A 19,279-nucleotide genomic window follows, 5' to 3' on the forward strand; every position below is an offset into this window, starting at 1 on the left:
CACTTGGTGGGAAAACTTGTAAACTGGCGCACTCTAGTGGCTGAAACAAGACAAAGGGGCCTGCTCTTCTCTTGCACTGAGAGACCAAAATATGGTAACTGAAGGTCACAAGCAGAGCATGAAACTCAGAATGGCTGCCTGGAAAGTTTCAGAAGAAAGAGTTAAGGTGACATAGTGTTGTTGGCTTACCATATGACTGTTGATTCCAGAGGTCTTCCCCGGTCATCTGTAAAGGCAGCTGCAACCCTCTAATTCCTCAAATACTACCCCCCCCCCCCCCCACCACCACCATTCCGTCATTGTTAGGCTTTGCCTCCCCTTGTATTTGAGTAGGCCTCGTTTCCATGGCAGCTTTGTTTGTTATGTATTCACTGTGCCTGCAGATATGCTGGGGGGGAGGGGGGGGCTTGTGAGGGATGGGGATGTTAGATTTGTGACCTTGTTTCCCTGGAAACGGGGCCTAGCTTTATTTGCAAGTGAAAGCCTTTGGTAAGGATGGACAGGGTGTCCAGAAACATGCTCATGTTAGCACAGGAATCCATCTGTGATAATTCAGTCAGTCAGTCAGTCGCTTTCTAACCTGTTTAGACCTGAACAGGGTCACGCGAGGGGTCTGCTGGAGCCTATCCTAGCTAGCACAGGAACAAACCCTGGACAGGGTGCCAGTCCATTGCAGGGCAAACACACACACACCAACCATGCACACACTAGGGCATATTTAGGATGACCAGTCCACCTAACCTGCATATTCTTTGGAAAACCAGAACACCTGAAGAAAGCCCACTCACACACAGGGAGAACATGCAGACTCTGCACAGACGTGACGTGAGTGTGGACGTGAACCCTGGTAGCAGCATTACCACTGTGCCACCCCTCTGTGATAAATTGTTTAAACCTCTTCTTTCTGCTGCTCCTGTTAGTGGTTGCCATAGCGGACGCCCGAACTGGGACTTGAACCCTGGACCCTCAGATTAAAAGTCTGATGCTCTACCGACTGAGCTATCGGGGCTCTATTGTAATAAATTGTTTAAACAATTACGGAAAATAAAAAAGAAGAAAAGAAAGTGGGTGGGCCTAGGTCTACCCGAGCCCAATATAGGCGCCAGCCCCGACCCGTCCTAAAACATGTGAACGACCCGTACAATTTATAATTATTTTAAAATTTGTTTGATCTTCACAAACCCAATTCTGCTGTCCTTTCCAACACAGTAACCCATTTAGTCATCGGTGGCTACTGTGCCATTCTAGGTGGGCTAAACAAGAACAAAAAAAAAAAAAAAAACAAATGTTCTTACCATGTGGGGAGAGAATCCAGAAATGTCCTTTTGGGTGTTCTACTCCCATCAGAGCCATCGTGGTGGGAAGCAGAACATCTCCTCCAAGTCTGTCGGATTTGCCAGCCCGGAGAGTGTTTGTATGTCACTGTGTCACTGTGCCAGTGTGACTGTCAGCATGGATATTTTCAGTTGCTGACAATTTGGCAGGTTATCATTTTCGCTTTTCTGCTGCAGCACAGGCTTGTGTGTTTGTAAGGTGAGTGGTGCCATTTCAGCTTTGCTCACTTCATGACACTTTTTTTTTTTGGGACCAGACAGTTTGGTCAAACAACAAGAACCCAAATCCAGCACCTTCACTGTATGGCCTTGCTGCTGTCAGTGTGGCAGACGGAGCGCCGTAAACCTCAAGAGCTTAGCCCAGATCAGTGGGGATGAGGAAGTCACACCAGCTGAAGGCAACTAAACACTGCCAATCTGTTGAAGTACCCTTGGCACGTGCCGGTCAAGAATACTGTAGCTGTCTCTTCTGAAAATGTGCTATTTTTGATATATAACATTAAATTTAATTTCCAGCAAAATCTGCTGTGAAGGAAAAAATACAAATGAAGTGTGTAGCACAGTGGCGCAGTAGTTAGGGCTGTTACAACATGGATACAACATCAGGGGGGTCAAAAGTATTGATTTTACACAAAAAGCTTCATAGTGAGAACTGTTAGGGTTAGGGAAAGAGCAGTGTGCCCATAGGCTCCGTCTACAATGCCACCAAGTTGAGCTGTTACGGTTAGTTAGTTAGAACAAATCTTAAAAAAGCAATTCAATTAAATTTTGTTCAAAAGAAGAGAAAAGCCAAGCAAAATTACACCTTTTAATGTATCATCTTGCCTGAAGAAGGGGCCTGAGTTGCCTCGAAAGCTTGCATATTGTAATCTTTTTAGTTAGCCAATAAAAGGTGTCATTTTGCTTGGCTTTTCATAATGGCTAACACGGTACAACACCCTAGTTCAAAAGAAGTAAATTAGTGGCGCAGTGGGTAGCGCTGCTGCCTCGCAGTTAGGAGACCCGGGTTCGCTTCCTGGGTCCTCCCTGCGTGGAGTTTGCATGTTCTCCCCGTGTCTGCATGGGTTTCCTCCGGGAGCTCCAGTTTCCTCCCACAGTCCAAAGACATGCAGGTTAGGTGCTTTGGTGATCCTAAATTGTCCCTAGTGCGTGCTTGGTGTGTGTGTGTGCCCTGCGGTGGGCTGGCGTCCTGCCCAGGGTTTGTTTCCTGCCTTGCGCCCTGTGTTGGCTGGGATTGCGTCTAGCAGACCCCCGTGACCCTGTAGTTAGGATATAGCAGGTTGGATAATGGATGGATGGATGAAGAAGTAAATTAGCAGCAAAGCAGGTCACTCATTAAGAAAAGGGTTAGAATGAAAACCTGTAGCCACAGTGATCCTCCAGGACCGGAGTTGGCGACCCCTGTGCTAAAGAATGGCACAGACCAGTTTAAAAGTGACAGCATGCGAGTATAAAGCACTGAATAGAAGACAGGCACGTCACCCCGAAGGGCCAGCGGTGTCACACTGACTGCTTTGGGGGGGGTACAGAATCTCTTCCAGTGGTTGATAGGAAGCAATTTGGCTTTTCACGAATGTAGATAGAAAGTAAAAAAGAAAGCACATCCAAACACTCTTAGGCCTTGTCCACAGGTATCGGGTTTATATTATTTTTTAGTTTTCCTCCTTCGTTTTTTAAAACAAATCTCTATTCATGTGAAAACGCAAAAAAATCTGCTGCCAAGAGCACAACACAGGCATAGATAACAAATACAGTGTCATCTAAATTAATGTCAATTGTTATTTTTTTTTTATTTCTTTTCCCCAAATGTGTGTCCAGCATGGACAATGATGTCAATAAATGAACGCCTGCAATCACGGGTGGCTTGTACGCGAAGAGGAAACCTCCCCTTACTGTTCAAATAATCCATGGAATATGCGGATGGCTGCTTTATTTCTACAGAGTGTAGTTAGACCGCAGCATGTTTATGGGTCCAGCGACAATTCCATCTGGTCCGAGGTCAGCAGTCTCGGGACGAACTTCACACAGACATGTCTCATTTTTCAGTCTGCAGCGCCGCTGGCGTATCTGAAGCTGATTTCCCCAATTTGCAAATGGACTTGATGTTAGCACGTTGTTCGAACTGCGACGTTGCGCCAAATGACTATGCACACGTCTAACTCAAACGGTAATTCAAACACCACTACACACCGAAAACCAATCCAGACCCGTTGTAACCAGTCTACAGACGTGCTGCGCTCCCCTCCACAACAATGTGTGCGGAACCTGACACTCTCACTCTCCCGCTATATCACAATTCTGGAAATGTTTTGATTGCCCCTTGTATTTTGTGAGGTCTCTTGTTTCGAATCTTGTTTCAATTGCTTTCATCCATCCATCCATTTTCCAACCCGCTGAATCCGAACACAGGGTCACGGGGGTCTGCTGAAGCCAATCCCAGCCAACACAGGGCACAAGGCAGGAACCAATCCCGGGCAGGGTGCCAACCCTCCGCAGATTGCTTTCAAGACTTCCTATTTTTATTTATTATTGCACTCTTATCCAGGTGACTTTCAGCGTCTGAGATATGATTGGTTCCATTTCTTTTTTCTACGTGGTGAAGTGACTGTCTTGTGGTCACACACTGGTGTCAGAAGTGGGATTTTTTAATCCACAACCGCAGGATTTGAAGCCCAAAGTCTTAACCACTATGCCACGCTTTTCTTCCAGAATGAGTCTGACCTAACTGGAGCGCAGCGATATACTTTATATTAGAGAGACACTAATTGTGTTATTCAGAAGCAATGACTCCAGCTTTGTAATCCTAGTAAAGTGTTTTATTACTGCTGTCCGTAACATTTCACCGCATATTACTGAGCACACCAAGACATTACTTGGGAGATCTGAATCCCTTGCGTGCTGAGACCTTTGCTGAAACTCAAGAGGAGACCCTTGTGAGAATACTGGGGTGAATCATTCAGGTGAAAAGCAGGAGACAAAAGCCAGTGTTGTCATTTTATTTCTTTCTGATCTCATTGTTGTCAAAGAGAAACCAAAAAAGTTATTAAGAAGATCTCCTTTTTTGATTTTTCATGCCTATATGGGCAATCGTGGCAGAACTGGGCACAAAATATTAAACAGCCCCGGGACAGCCCCCCTGAACGCGCACATGCATTCTGTATTAGGGCCAGTTCAGAGACCCCCTCTATCCCCACAAATAACCTAAAAATTTGAAGTTTGGGAACAACATTTGCACAGACACGGGGAGAATGTGCAAACTCCACACAGGCAACTGTGTATGAAATTTCAACCCAAGATGCAGCGCCGCTCTACAAAACTAAACAAATAAGTAAAAGAGCAACTTGAAACTGCGTTCTGTGCCCGCTCCACCCAGCATTCAGCAGTTCTAATAGAGATAACCGGGTTTAATTGTTCATTCAAGATGGCATATATTGACTTGTGATTATTTCAGGTGAATCGTGTAACCGTACTGCATGAGTAATGGCGGCGCGGAGTTGTGTTCTCTAAGTCCACGCTGTACACGTGCCTCTTAAGGTACCAGCTGCCTTCCCTCCTCAAACAGCCAGCTATCAGCTGTGGACTGTCTGTTGCAATAACGTTAAATCTCTCTTCCACTTCCATGACCTCTTGCTAAAGTGCCGGGCACATTGATAAGAGCCTTCCTGTCCAAAGTTGTTGTTGTTGTGTTTTTTTTGTCCCCCCTCTTTGAGGAGAGCAGCTGTCATTTACAGCCGGCACATCAATATGTTAACCACCACCTCGCACTCCCCGGCTTAAGGGCGCTAGGAGTTTGTGTCTCTGCAGATTAGCTGCCTGCCCTGCACACCAACACACACACACACTCTGTGCGTCAGCACAGGTAGAAGTGCAGATGTCATTCTCTGAGGTCATCCAGCAGATGTCCCACAGGAGATTAACTGTTATAAGGAGAGGCAGACAGCGAACCTGCCACAGACGTCCTGCCACCGCCTGGTTGGGAGCTTCAGATTTCCACACTCGGCAGAGAACAAGACTTGGGGGTTTGTAGTCACTGGGGTCTCTCGAGTCCTCTTTGGAGATGACTGTCTTAGCCGCTTTAAGGTGAGTGGGCTGCACACACACACACACACTTACCTTAACACCTTTTAACAGTGCTGTCCAAATCTGCTGTACGTGTAAGGAACATCTTTATGTTTTAAGTTTTAAGATTTGTGCCGTGGAGGAAAGATCAGAATTAAACTAAAAGAATCCGTAGACGGACAGGACACTCGACAATTTCCATTACACCCAATGTAGTATTATATATAGGCTGGTCCAGATCTAACTATGCAATTATTGCATTGCATTGCATTAAAAGTCGCAAAGTTAGATCTGGACCACCCTGTATTCTTATAGTATCAGATTCTAATGGCAACTGAATTTGTGCTTAGGATGGCTTTCTATGTTTTGTGTATGGCTTCTGCAGTGCGTATTTATAAAAAAAAAAAAACTTTTTAATGTTTCTAAAGAAAGGATGGGCGGCACAGTGGCGTAGTGGGTAGCGCTGCTGCCTCGCAGTTAGGAGACCCGTCTGGGTTTGCTTCCCGGGTCCTCCCTGCGTGGAGTTTGCATGTTCTCCCCGTGTTTGCGTGGGTTTCCTCCCACAGTCCAAAGACATGCAGGTTAGGTGGATTGGCGATTCTAAGTTGGCCCTAGTGTGTGCTTGGTTTGTGGGTGTGTTTGTTTGTGTCCTGTGGTGGGTTGGCACCCTGCCCGGGATTGGTTCCCTGCCTTGTGCCCTGTGTTGGCTGGTATTGGCTCCAGCAGACCCCCGTGACCCTGTGTTTGGATTCAGCGGGTTGGAAAATGGATGGATGTTTCTAAAGAAAGGATGGGCGGCACGGTGGCGCAGTGGGTAGCTCTGCTGCCTCGCAGTTAGGAGACCCGTCTGGGTTCGCTTCCTGGGTCCTCCCTGCATGGAGTTTGCGTGTTCTCCCCGTGTCGGCCTTGTTTCGCCTTGTTTAACATTTGATTATAATCGTGGCTTTTAATAACGGGAGTCATTTTATTTCCTGTTATGCCATATGTGTTAAGTATTGTGTGTACGTGATGTAGTAGTTTAAAAAAAATAAGTATTTTAAGGGTTATTGTTTTGATTTTGATTTTGACAGGAATTGATTTCAGTATTTTAATGGTTGCACACAAGATTGTTTTGGTAATACACAATGAACTCTATGGTCTGCAGTCAAGGCTAACACTTTAATGTGGAACAGAAGGCATCTTCCTACATCTAATTATGCTTATTGTAAAATAAAATATTAAAGGATAAAGAAAAAAATTCGGATCGGTATTGACCATTAAAAAAAAAAAACCCTCACTGGCACATCCATTGTTCTGTAGTAGCCCACTCAAGATGATGCCAGCCTTTTGCCAGGACTGCGACTATTAAATCAGACAAACCTCGCCCCTCTAGGCAGGGGCATTAAAAACCGTTGTTGAGACAGGACACACTGGGCATGTGCCACACTTTAATTTACCAAGCTTTCTTTTTGTTTTCTCCCCAACAGAGTTCCTACTGTTCCGGTCAAAAATTTGAATGGATCAAGTCCTGTCCATCCTGCTCTCGCAGGTAAAGCTTCACAAACTGAATCTCAGCTGCTTATTACCTTTATAGACTGGGTATTTGTTTAAATTGGAACTAAATATTTAAAATTCATTTGTAACGTGTGTTTGGAAAATCTCAGATTACGAATTAGGCTTTTTGTTTATCGTAATGGCAACTTCCAAGAACAGTGACGGCCCAGTCCACCTCTTGTCGGCCTTGTTTGAGAGGCTTGATTTGTTAGTAAACTCCTGAATTTCAGGATCCTCTCACGAGAAGAATAAAACCAATGGAAACAAAGGGTTGAGCTCATAAAGTGGGAATATGTTACACGTGGACTGCCTGTATTTGCCAAAAACAGTCTGCTCTGCAATAATGATGACTGGCTCTGCAGTCCAAATCTGTAATTTACGCACAGCCATGTTGTTTTCAAACTGTAATTGCTGAAATGATATGGAGTCATCATAGAGTGAGACCCCCCGAGGAGTCACCACAGAAGGGTTAGGGTTTACCATTAATGCTAATAATGGAAAGAGAAAATGCTGGGATTTTCCATGACTTTTATCTCCCATTGATCCCAAACAGGAATCACCGGGATCCTGATGAGTGCTGCTGGGCTACCTGTGTGCTTAACAAGGCCACCTAAACTTGTCCTGCACCCGCCACCTGTCAGCAAAAGTGACATTAAACCCATCCCGGGCATTGGCAACTCTTGTCGGAAGACTACTAAGAAACAAGCACGCAAAGGTGAGACCACTGACCATCCTGTTAAAAGAGACTCCAGGGTTGCCATTGTGGTTGGCACTGCCACCTCACTGCTCTAGAGGTCTGGCTTCACCATGCAGCCTGACCACTGTCTGTGCAGAGATGACAAGTTTTGCAGGTGACATGGTGGTGTTCTCTGGGTACCCTCACAGCCCAAAGACTTGTGTGTCAGGTTAAAATGTGCCCTGCGATCAACTGGCATCCCATCCAGGGTTGGTTCCTATTTTATGCTTGAAGCTGCAGACGTAATGCTCTTCTTTTCATCCCCCTTCTAGGTAAAACCCCAGAAGAAGTTGTAAGAAAGTACCTGCAGAAGGTCCGAAATCCACCTGAAGAGGTGAGCTAACTTCTTCTAGTCTGTTTGGCTCTGGCACCAACATATTTTTGATATTGTTCCTGTAAATGATAAAAACAACAAAAGGGTAAATAATAGAATGTGTAGAAATGCTGCCCATCGCATATTGTACAAATTTTTCTTCGTGTCTGTTTATAATTGTTTTAAGTTTCTTTATTAGTACAAACAATTTCAACATAAGAGAAACTTAATATTAAAATTATTTCTGTATATATACCCGTCCAAGAGGGGTTAAAATCTAAGTAACCCACGTCGACTTTAGCATTAATGTTTACAGTGCACTATGCATTGCATATCTCTCTGATATGTGCCATTTGGTATGGGATTCATGAAAATTCTGAGGCACCGTCCGTTGGAAAGACTAATGCAATGCATATGTCTAGTTCATTTGTTTTTTTCATTCATTCATTTTGTTAACCCTTATTCCAGTTCAGTTTAGTATAAGCAGCCATAAGCTGCTCACTCCTTTAATAGTTACCACCATTTTAAACTCATTATTTTATTCTTTCATTTTCTTAACTGTCTTAGTCCTATGGAAGCTGAGAGAGGACATGCAGTGTCATTGTTTCTTTATTTTTTTATTTTCTCAATATAACTGAATAATTTTCTTGAAATGCAATATTGTTAATTTTTGTTTGTTTTCTCGAAATAACAGAATAATTTTCTCAAGAATCTTCTCAAAATAACAGAATAATTGTATCAAGTTTGTATCAGTTGTGGTCAGGCAAGTTCATCAAGTCTAGATCTGGAGAAAATCAGGCGAAAAAGAGTGATATTACACTTTGAGATCTTGAGATAGTTATTCTGTTATCCCGAGGGGGAAAAAAATTGTGATATTGTACGTTTCGCGATCTTAAGAACTGTATTACTTTGTCTCGAGAACATAAAAAAAAGACATATGAAAGAGATATGGCACTCCTTGAGATCTTGAGATACTTATTCCATTATTTCAAAAAAACAAAAACAAAAGAACGAATGATGTTACACGTCTCTAGATCTTCAGAAAGTTATTCCGTTGTCTTAAAAAAACAAAAAGACAAAAAATGAATGATATTACACATCTCAAGATCTTCAGAAAGCTATTCCGTTGTCTCAAGAAAACAATTAAAATAAAAAAACAAGACACAAAAAAGGAGTGATATTACACTTCTCAATATCTAGAGATGCTTATTCCATTATTTCATGAAAACAAAAATAAAAACAAAAAAATTCGAACTCGAGCATCAGTAGGCTTTGCGCCGTAGGAACCAAATTACCCATAGTATTCGATAATATTTCAGTAATTATTTACCGTCCTGATGCTGGTCTTTCTGATCATAAAATCGGGCATTACGATAGCAATGGATGAGAAGAATTCATCATTAATTGCACAATTACGGTATTTGAGGGTTGCTCTAGAGGGCCTCTTGCACGATTTGGCTCAAAAACTAATCAGCACGTTGTCATCTCGTAACAGGCTTAAGTTTCGAGTTTGGTATTTTTCCATCCAGCTGTTTTAACTCGAGACTGTCCTCGAGAAACTGTGACACACAGACAGAGAGACACACACCCATCATCGAGATATCAATGTTTTCAGTATAAGGGAAGCCTAAAATGTTGAGATCTGTCGAAAACCGGAGATCAAAATTTTCGCCGAATCTAAAGTTTTGCTCCTCTCCCACAGACGAGAGGTTATGGTGGGAGAAGGTGCAAAGTAAAAAAGTGATTTATAAGTTCAGAAGGTTATTCCATTGTCTTGAGAAAACAAGAAAAACGACACAAAATGAGTGATATTACACTTCACGAGATCTTGAGAAATTTATTCCATTATCTTGACAAAACAAACAAAAACAGTGATACCACACTTCTCGAGATCTTCAGAAAGTTATTTTGCATTATTTTGTATTTCGAGAAAAAAAAAACAAACAAAGCAAAAAAAACATTTAAAAAAAATGAGTGATATTACACTTCTCAAGATCTGGAGAAACGTATTTTGTTGTCTCGAGAAACCAAAAATAAAAAAAAATTTAAACTAGAGATATTACACTTCTTGATCTTGAGGAAGTTATTCCATCATCTCAAGAAAACAAAAAAACGAGTGATATTACCATTCCTAGAGAAAAGGATTCCATTTTCTCGAGAAATCAATGAAATATAATGATACTGCATGTCCTCCTTCAGCTCCTGTATATTCCAACCCAGTTAAGTGCTAATATTCATTTTCTATAAAACATTGAACTGGTTATCTTCATCGTAAAAGGTCTTTGAGTTTCAGTCCTTGGTTTCCGTAAGTGGATGGATGGCCCTTATCAATACGTTCTGCGGGTCATTCGATATTATGTTGCTTTACATTGAAACTTTAATGTGGCCCTCACTGTGCTAACCCGATTTGTCTTGACATCACACTACTACGTTTTCAATTATCACTGCTTGTGATAGTATCTCTGTTTGCACAGTAAATGACATATGATGTAGATGCGCACATCGGCAGACAAATACTTGAAGGGATGGATTTATCGCAAAGCTACGTAATAATCATAAGCCAACCAGAACGTGATTAAACTCTGCGTTTTCTTTTCGCCCATCCACACTACAAAGCCGTGCTTGCGTTTATGACTTAGGAGAGTGTTTTCAAAAGTCTCCGTTTTCAGGGGTTAAAAATGTTAGGGTAGTTTGGACAGAAAGCAAAAATGGAGACTAATGTCCACGTCTATAAGCAAAATTTTATTAGGGTGGATGTGATGTTCGGCTGCAGCACTGTGTCTGGGAGATTGACTGTCTCACTGTTCTGTGGTGTTGTGTTTGCCCCTATAGGACTGCACTATATGCATGGAACCACTGGCGTCACCCTCCGGCTACAAGAGTGCTCAAGGGCAGCCGCCCGTCAAGCCTGACCTGGTGGGCAAACTGACAAAATGCGGGCACATCTATCACCTGCACTGCCTTGTGGCGATGTACAACAATGGCAATAAGGTGGGTACGACCGAACGTCCCGTCCAGCTCTATGTATGTGAACCCCACTGATTAGACTGCAAAAGCCACGGTGGGTTTATTTTTGCCCATGTCTTCTCCTTGAGGTCGGGATCATATTAATGTTAAATGCTGGGTGCACACTGTGAAGGTGGGAATGTTGTCAAAAATGCAGCAAAAACAAAATTAGGCTTTAGTAATGAGCTTGCAGAACAATACTTTCTGATACGCCAGCAGTTCAAGATATCCCCATCCTTCATCCAGCTGTAACGTGACTTTATAAAGGGAACTGATGATATGTGTTTGCTTTTGGCCAGCAGAGGGCGTACATTCGCTGATAGATAGATAGATAGATAGATAGATAGATAGATAGATAGATAGATAGATAGATAGATAGATAGATAGATAGATAGATAGATAGATAGATAGATAGATACTTTATTAATTAATTCACATATATATTTATGTCAGGGATGTCCAAATTCTGACCCTGGAGGGCCACAGTGGCCGCAGGACTTCCTTCCTGCCACTTTCTTAATCAGTAACCAATTTCCGCTGCTAACTGACTTCTTTTCCCTTCATTTTAAATGTCTTTGTTATTTCACAATCCTCCGAATTGTTCTTTAAATGGCAGCCGAATAAAAACAAGATGTGAAGTGAGCCAACAGTTGATCTTCTAAGTCCGGGGGCCTCAAACTCCAACCATTTTCATAACTAGAAGATGATTCTTGTTGTTAATTTAACTCATTATATAATTCCCCGGCTTGTTGGTGCTCTCAAACTGCCAAAGCAGAAAGCACCAACAAAATGTTTTGTGGACCCGAGCAGAGCAACATTACTGAGACCTTCGCCTTTCTTAATTTTCACAAAACGTGTGAAGGACACGGATTAGCCGGTCATGTGTTGTGTCTCATTATTGTGTGGCTTGTAATTAAGGAATTAAAGAAGCAATTGAGGGGATAAAAATCTTAATTCTCAATTTAAATGAAGGGAAAAAGTAATTCATTAGCAGCAAAAACGGGTCATTAATTAAGAAAAGGAGTTAGAATGACTGCGGCCCTCCAGGAGCGGAGCAGACCTGAGCTGGACACCCCTGGCTTAAGGGAATAGTTGAGAAAACGCCGTCTGCTGAGACGTAAATAAAATGAAAGGAGCTGTGCCCAGCCTCAGTCAGCCCTCCTGCCAAGTGTTTGCTTTATGCCAGATATATACGAGTGCAGTATGCTGGGCATGGGTCGGTGCCACTAAAATGTTGGCCTGCTTTCTGGTATTCTGTTCCCAGATCTTCTCAGCAGTCATCCACCCACTTTTTTTGAATCCGCAACTTGAGTTTTTCCAGCACTACCGCTAATGAAGTCTCTCCTGAAGGAATCGTGTTGCACGATTTCAGTCCAAATGTAAACATTAGTAAAATTTGATGGCAAGGCAAGTTCAAGCCATTGGTGTTTCCTTTATTGTGCCAGTTACCTGTGTGTACAATGGGATAGCTTGGCAGTCACCCAGTGACCAGGCTTCAGAGTGAACCATATTCTTGAAGGTGTGGAGGTGTTTCTCCATGCTGAACACCATAAGCCGCCATGATGCCATTAATAGTAATTGCTCTTTTTTTTTTTTTTTTTTTCCCGCATTCTGCAGGATGGTAGCTTGCAATGTCCAACGTGTAAGACCATCTATGGGGTGAAGACTGGCACCCAGCCACCCGGCAAGATGGAATATCATATCATTCCACATTCCCTCCCAGGACACCCTGACTGTCGGACCATCCGAATCATTTACAACATTCCCCCTGGAATCCAGGTATTTTTAAAATTATTTTACTTAATTATGTTTGTGGTGTGCCATTTGTTGGAGTGACAAAGGCAATGCATTTTATTACAAAATGCACTCCAATATTTGGTGCACAGCAAACATTAATGCTGAGGTCTACGTTGGTTACTTAGATTTCAGCCCATCTTAGGCCGGTAGCATAGATACTAGACAAATGTGGTGGTCCCTTACAACTCCTTGACAACATGCTGTAGGCCTCATGAAAAGCAATTGTCCCCTGTGTACCTGCATGCCTTTGAGATGCCATCGAGTAAAGCAAAGCAAGTGTAACAAGAAATCCAGTGTTGGTTATTCTACAAAGATCTTCTAAAATGGCCTGCACACATTTGTTGGCACTCCTAGAAAAGATCCTCACTAATTAGACTCGAGTGAAGTTTTTTAACCTCAAGGTTTTCTTGAATTCCTATCACACACGTCTCTAATCGGGTAGTCAGTCACTCATCCGATTTACATGGAGACAAGTTGTCCCTCCGCTGTTTGGTGTCATCGTGTGTCCCACACTGAACGTGGACCAGAGAAAACAAAGGAGAGAGCAGTCTGAGGAGATCAGAAAGAAATGATAGACCAGCATGTGAAAGGCAAAAGGCTAGAAGACCACCATCTCCAAGCAGTTTGGTGTTCCTGTGACAACAGCTGCAAATATTATGTGGAAGGTGAAGGTCCATGTGACTGCAGCCGACCTCCTTGGACGTGACCAAAAGAGGAAACTCAACCCCAGAATGAACAGAGGGACAGTGAGAATGGCGGACAAAAAGCCAAGGATGACTTCCAAAGAGAGACCAGCAGAACTCCAAGGTCCATCAGCGCCTGAGCACACCATCAGTTGCTGTTTGAGTGGACTCAATGAAGGATGGCTACAAATAAACAAGTCAGACTGGAATTTGCTTAAATGCACATTGACAAGCCACGATGTCCAGAATGTCATTTGGACAGATGAGACAAAACTGGAGCTTTTTGTCAAGTCACATCAGCTCATGTCCACAGATGAAGAAATGAAGCTTTCAAAGAGAAAAGAAAGCACACCAGACCTACTGTGAAACATGGAGGAGGCTTGCTTATGTTTTGGGGCTGCTGCCACCGGGTGTCTTGAGTCTGTGTAGAGAGCAATGGAATCTCAAGACTATCAGGACATTCTGGAGTGAAACGTCCTGCCCAGTGTCAGGGTACTCAGTCATGTCACGTTCAGGATAAAGAGCCAAAACACACAGCGAGAAGCATCCAAGAATGGCAAAGAACTAAAAACATGGACTGTTCCGAATAGGCCTTCTATGAGCCCTGATTTGAATCCTAAAGACCATCTACCAGCTGTCTGGAGAAGACCCCCTTCAAACCTGACCCAGCTGGAACAGTTTGCTCAGGATGAGTGGGCCAAACGACCTGTGGACAGGTGACAGAAGTCTCATGGAGAGCTCCAGGAATCACTTGTGTAAAGGGAATGCAAACTCCAAAGGTTGTGCCACCAAATATGAGATTAAGGATCCCATCATTTGTCTCCATGCCATTTTCATTTGAAATATTCGTTCATTTGAAATATTCTGTTGAATCCAAACGCTAAAGCAAAGTCTGATTTCTGTTAAATATGGAATAAACATTGATGGTTGCCAATAACTCAATTTAAAGTTATTTCCGAGACAATTGTGGGTTCTTCTTTTTTCATGGAGGGGTACCAACAAATCTATCCACGCCTGCATATATGGTAGAAACTGTACATATAGTGTACACTTCTGTACATCTGTGCCCAGGGGCTGAAATAACATGTCATCACATGGCCATTTTGAATGACATTTTCAACGTGAGCTCCACCATTATGTTCTTCTTTTACTGGTGGCTTTTACTTTCTCGTATACGACGTACAGGAGAAGTATTGTAATCGTCCAAAAAATTTGACCTCGACATGTTGATGAATCTCGACGTTTTAGACCTCCGTGAGTCCAAAAATACAATTTTTGGAAGTGTGTGTGTGTAAACACGATGACTTTAGAATACTCTGAATGAGGTCAGCCAAATTTTGCATACATACACTGTATATTACATCCAAAACTGAAGTTTCTATCAAGCTTTGGGCCACTTCTGCTAACCGGAAGTTGTAATTTACCTGAAAATGAATACAGTAGCAAGAAACCATAAAATTATCAAAAGTAACATCTTATACCTATACATATAATAATAATTTGACCATTTTTTCCAGTTTACCCATATGAGTGACTCTTCCCTATGCCCGAGTATACAAGAAAGTCGTGGGGAGATCACTACCCAATTTTTGATAACAGTGTTGGCTGCTAACACAAGATCACTGACATCACAACACGTGACACCATCGTGGTGATTATTTCACGTAATGGTGTGGAATGTTAATGGCCCTCGTCTTTGGAAAGCACTTCTTGACGCAATGGGTTGTGGGACTCTGGAACAAACTACCAAGTCATGGAGTTGAAGCAGAAACCTTGAGAACCTTTAAGAAGAATCGGGATGAGATGTTGGGACAGCTGAGCTATTAGTTAAACAAACGGGCCTGACGGACTGAAGGGTCTCTTCTCGTTACTCCAATTTTCTTATGTTCTTAAACTAATTCAGATTAACATTTTGTCGTCATTTCTTAGTCTATAACTCACTCACAGGTTTGTATGCTGCCTGCTTTGCCAACTCCTGGTCTTCTCATTTTTACGTATTGTGGACCACCATAGGGCGCGTACAGCCTCCCCAAACCCGACACAGACAGGCAGACACAAGTTCCAGTCCAACACACAATATTTGCTGTATTTACAGCTGGGGGGTCTTTTCACTTTACCCACAGCACAGTACCTAAGCACAATTCACAGTCATTTACTCTTCTTCTCTTCGTCTCTCTTCCGTCCTTCCACCTCGACTCCCTCTCAGGTAAGCTTCGTCCACCTCCTCCCGACTCTGGCTCTCCGAATGGAGTGAGGCGGCTCCATTTATTCAGGTCCTGGGAGTGCTCCAGGTGGCTCATTAGTATTACCTGGAATCACTCCCAGGTGTGGTAGAAGTCCACTATAAGGCTCTGCAGCTCCCCATGGCGGCTCCCATGGAACCCAACAGGGCTGTGCCAAACTCCAGCAGGAGTCTATGGTGCCACATCCGCCCAGGAGGGCTGCCCTCTAGCGTCCCAGGGGAGGTATTGCCTCAGCAATGTTCTCTCCCCCAGTCCTTCCATTCCACTGGCGTCCTGGCCGGGTAATGGCTGTGGCTGCCTGTCACTCAGCCACTGGTGATAATCTGAACATTGTTGGCCTTTTCAGTTCTTTAAGTAATTAGACAGTAAATTAACCGTCTTATCTCCTTCCTTTACAGGGCCCTGAACACCCAAACCCAGGTAAACCGTTTACTGCGAGGGGGTTTCCACGACACTGCTACCTCCCTGACAGCGAGAAGGGCCGTAAGGTACGTTGTGGGCATCTTTATCTCATTTTTCCTTTACGTGAGCCTCACGTTGTATATGGAGATTATCGATTACGGAACGTCGAATGGGGTGCGTCAGACTTCCCTTCATAATGGAATCCCCCCCCCTCTAATCTCCAGGTGCTGAAACTGCTTCTGGTGGCGTGGGACCGGAGACTGATCTTCACCATCGGCACGTCTAGCACAACAGGAGAATCGGACACGGTTATCTGGAATGAAGTCCACCACAAGACAGAATTTGGGTCCAACCTGACCGGCCACGGCTTCCCAGACCCCAACTACCTGGACAATGTGCTGGCGGAGCTGACAGCACAGGGCATCACCGAGGAAAGCCTGCGTGACTGAGAGTCGTCCTCCCTTCGGGAAGAGAACGCATGTGCTTAGGGACGAGTGCAAGGCGTGTGCGATTCCTTCATTCCGATCTTTTTATTTTTTTATTTTTTTTTGGCACTTGCCTTTTCTGTACTGTTTGGCTCTGAGAAAAAGAAAACAAAATCAACAAAAAAAAGAAATAATGTTAAGCACTTTTTTTTTTTTTTTAATTTTTTTTGGAAGTTCAGTTGCTCTGCTTGTGGCTCAGCATTCCCAGGGGTGCGGGATTGCGGCTGTTTTTCATCTCCAATCTGGAGATCACTCTGACATTCCTGCCCGCTTGCCCCTTTTGTATTATAGCGCTCCCACGATTTTTACAGCCCTCCCCTTCCGCCTGCATGAGGCCAGGATTTCTTCACCCTGACTGCCCCCATATGAAGGCTTCTCCACTATGGCAAGTATTCCAGTATCCTCCCGGGAATGTTTACAGTAGCATGACTTTGTTTTTCCAGTGCTCTTCAAGGCTCCCTGCTGCTCACGTGAGCACGAGTCCAGACTGTAAAGCTGAGAGCATGACCCAAAACATCCAATCTGTCCAGGAGCAGAGAGAGGGCTCAAGTAGTACGTCGATAGTTGTGTCGTGTAAACATTAAACCATTCTTGTTGCTTGATACTGTATATTTGGGGGTAGGGAGCTATTAACTGGACTGATGGGTAGCTGTAGCGGGCCGCTTTTCAATTTTCTCCGACTGACCATGGGACTCGAGTCTTTTTTTTTTTTTTTTTTTTTATATTTTTGTCAGGTTTGTGCGTCTGTACGTGCGCGCGTGTGTGAGAGCGAAGTAGACAGAATGTCATTAATGGAGCATCCAGGTACCCAACGGGCTCTACTTGTGTTGTGGACATTCCACACTGGAACAAAATCCAAGTATTCCGGCAGATTTTTTTTTTTTTTGCTAAAGAAAGGGGCACCTGCTTTGGGTTTGGTTAACCTTTTCCTACGCTATTCACTTCCCAAGGCAAAAAAAATAAATAATGGAAGGGTGGGATTCATGGATGCAATTTGCTCCTCAGTCTTCCTAGGAATTTGGCTGTGATAAAGGTAACTAGATGAGGCGAATGGGTGGGGTGTGCACTCTAGGGAATGTGGGTTTGTGGGAAAGGGGTGGGGTCTTGGGTTTAGATTGAGGGGTGGGGCTAATGGAATAGGGGAGTGGTCAGATGAGGGCTCACTGTAGGGGACTGGAATTAGAGATTTGGGCTGTTAGTGGTGGTGGGGAGGGGGGGAGGTCTCAAAGACTTGGAGGTGGGGGAAATATACTTAAAAAAAATATATATATATAACCTGATATTATTTTATTGGGGAAAAGTTGACCACTCGCCTACAGTAGCCACTCCGTAGCCCATAATCGTGCATGAGAAAAAGAAAAAATCGGCTTGCATTTTGTCGGAACTACGGAAATGTAGCATACATCTCTTTCCGCTCCACTGGGAAGGATTCAATTTTCCATTCTGTAGTTAAAAAAATTTTTTTTAAAGGCTTCAGAATGTACTGAAAGCAGGTCCCCTGGGCCTGAAAGGATTTATTGTGATTGGATACTTGCTGTGTCATGTGACTGATGTTTTCTTTTACATTTTAGCAATTGATTTCAATCTCTTATTGCTATCACTGCCATATCCAGCTCTGATCCAATCCATACAAGTTCAGTCCAGTTTGGACTAGTTTTAAACCTGTACTGTAATGTATACGATGTTTCTCTGTAACAGACCCACTCTTGTTTGTATGTTTATCATTTTTTTTTTATCATGACCTTTCTTTTATTAAAGAAATATCTATTTTTATTATAGAGGTGGACACACATCGGCTCCTCAAATCGTAATTTGTGCAGAATTCCTAGCTTTGCTTTGGAAAAGGGTTGACCTCTAAAAAGACACCCAAAACTGGCACTGCAGTAGGTTACACTTTATTAAAGTGTGTCGGCTTGAAGGACGAGCTTCGTGGGTGCAGAACACGCGTCCCACTGACTGCTGAGCCACCCTGTCACTCCTAAGCTGGCCAGAATGGGGGAGGCTTAGTCCTCCAGTTGTCTCCCGAGTGGTTTAAGTAGTCACAAAGCAGAGGGGGTTTTTGCTCAAAGTGGCGTGTTTTGTAGCCAACAGTTTGTGGAGCTGGTGTGCACGTCAGCCTGTTGATTGTAGAATCAGTTGTAGGGAAAATGATTTAAAAAGCCTAATAAAAGGAAATGTAAAGTGTAGTGACTAGAGGTTGACTGGAATTTGAGGCCACTAACTAATCCTGACGGCGTTTTCATGGTCTACCGTCTTCTGATCTGACATTTCTTGTTTAATCTCCCGCACCACAACAGCCAATGATGTCCTGTTAGTTGGACTTGGCATCTGAAACCAATGTGCCATAACGCCTAAAACTAATAATCTCACTTGCCAAACTGTTCCACTCCCAAAACTAATAGTAATTCTTATTCAGATATGGATAACTTTCCTTCGTTTACAGTGACCAATGTTGTCCTTTATGTTGACCACACATGAAAAACAAATTGTGACCGTTACCAACCCTAACCCAAACCCTAATTACCGCTACCAAGAGAGCAAAGTGTTGTGATTCACACACACACCCACACACAAGAGAGTGACAGAAAGGTGCAAAGCCTACAAAGCGTGGTCCTCCCAACTCCCGATAAGCCTGTCCGGATAAGGCTCACTCCCCAATCAGCCTGACTGCCTACTCCAGTGGTTGGC

The 19,279-nt window shown here is 43.4% G+C and overlaps 1 protein-coding gene and 1 non-coding gene across 2 annotated transcripts in view; one reads left to right on the plus strand and one right to left on the minus strand.

Moving 5' to 3' along the window:
* Positions 1-17,771, plus strand: part of LOC114659737 (E3 ubiquitin-protein ligase DTX4-like) — an 85,599-nt gene extending 67,828 nt beyond the window's left edge. Inside the window, exons 3-9 of the mRNA XM_028812371.2 lie at positions 6,860-6,921; positions 7,480-7,641; positions 7,935-7,996; positions 10,808-10,966; positions 12,599-12,760; positions 16,103-16,192; positions 16,331-17,771. Coding sequence (XP_028668204.1) covers positions 6,860-6,921; positions 7,480-7,641; positions 7,935-7,996; positions 10,808-10,966; positions 12,599-12,760; positions 16,103-16,192; positions 16,331-16,555 — 922 coding nt within the window. The 3' untranslated portion in view covers positions 16,556-17,771. The remainder of the gene's footprint in view (positions 1-6,859; positions 6,922-7,479; positions 7,642-7,934; positions 7,997-10,807; positions 10,967-12,598; positions 12,761-16,102; positions 16,193-16,330) is intronic.
* On the minus strand, positions 937-1,009 carry trnak-uuu (transfer RNA lysine (anticodon UUU)). Its single transcript has one exon. It is a non-coding gene; the product is annotated as a tRNA-Lys (tRNA).
* Positions 17,772-19,279: the final 1,508 nt, after the last annotated feature.

The sequence above is a fragment of the Erpetoichthys calabaricus genome, chromosome 10 (genome assembly GCF_900747795.2).
Source record: "Erpetoichthys calabaricus chromosome 10, fErpCal1.3, whole genome shotgun sequence".
Classification (NCBI taxonomy): Eukaryota; Metazoa; Chordata; class Cladistia; order Polypteriformes; family Polypteridae; genus Erpetoichthys; species Erpetoichthys calabaricus.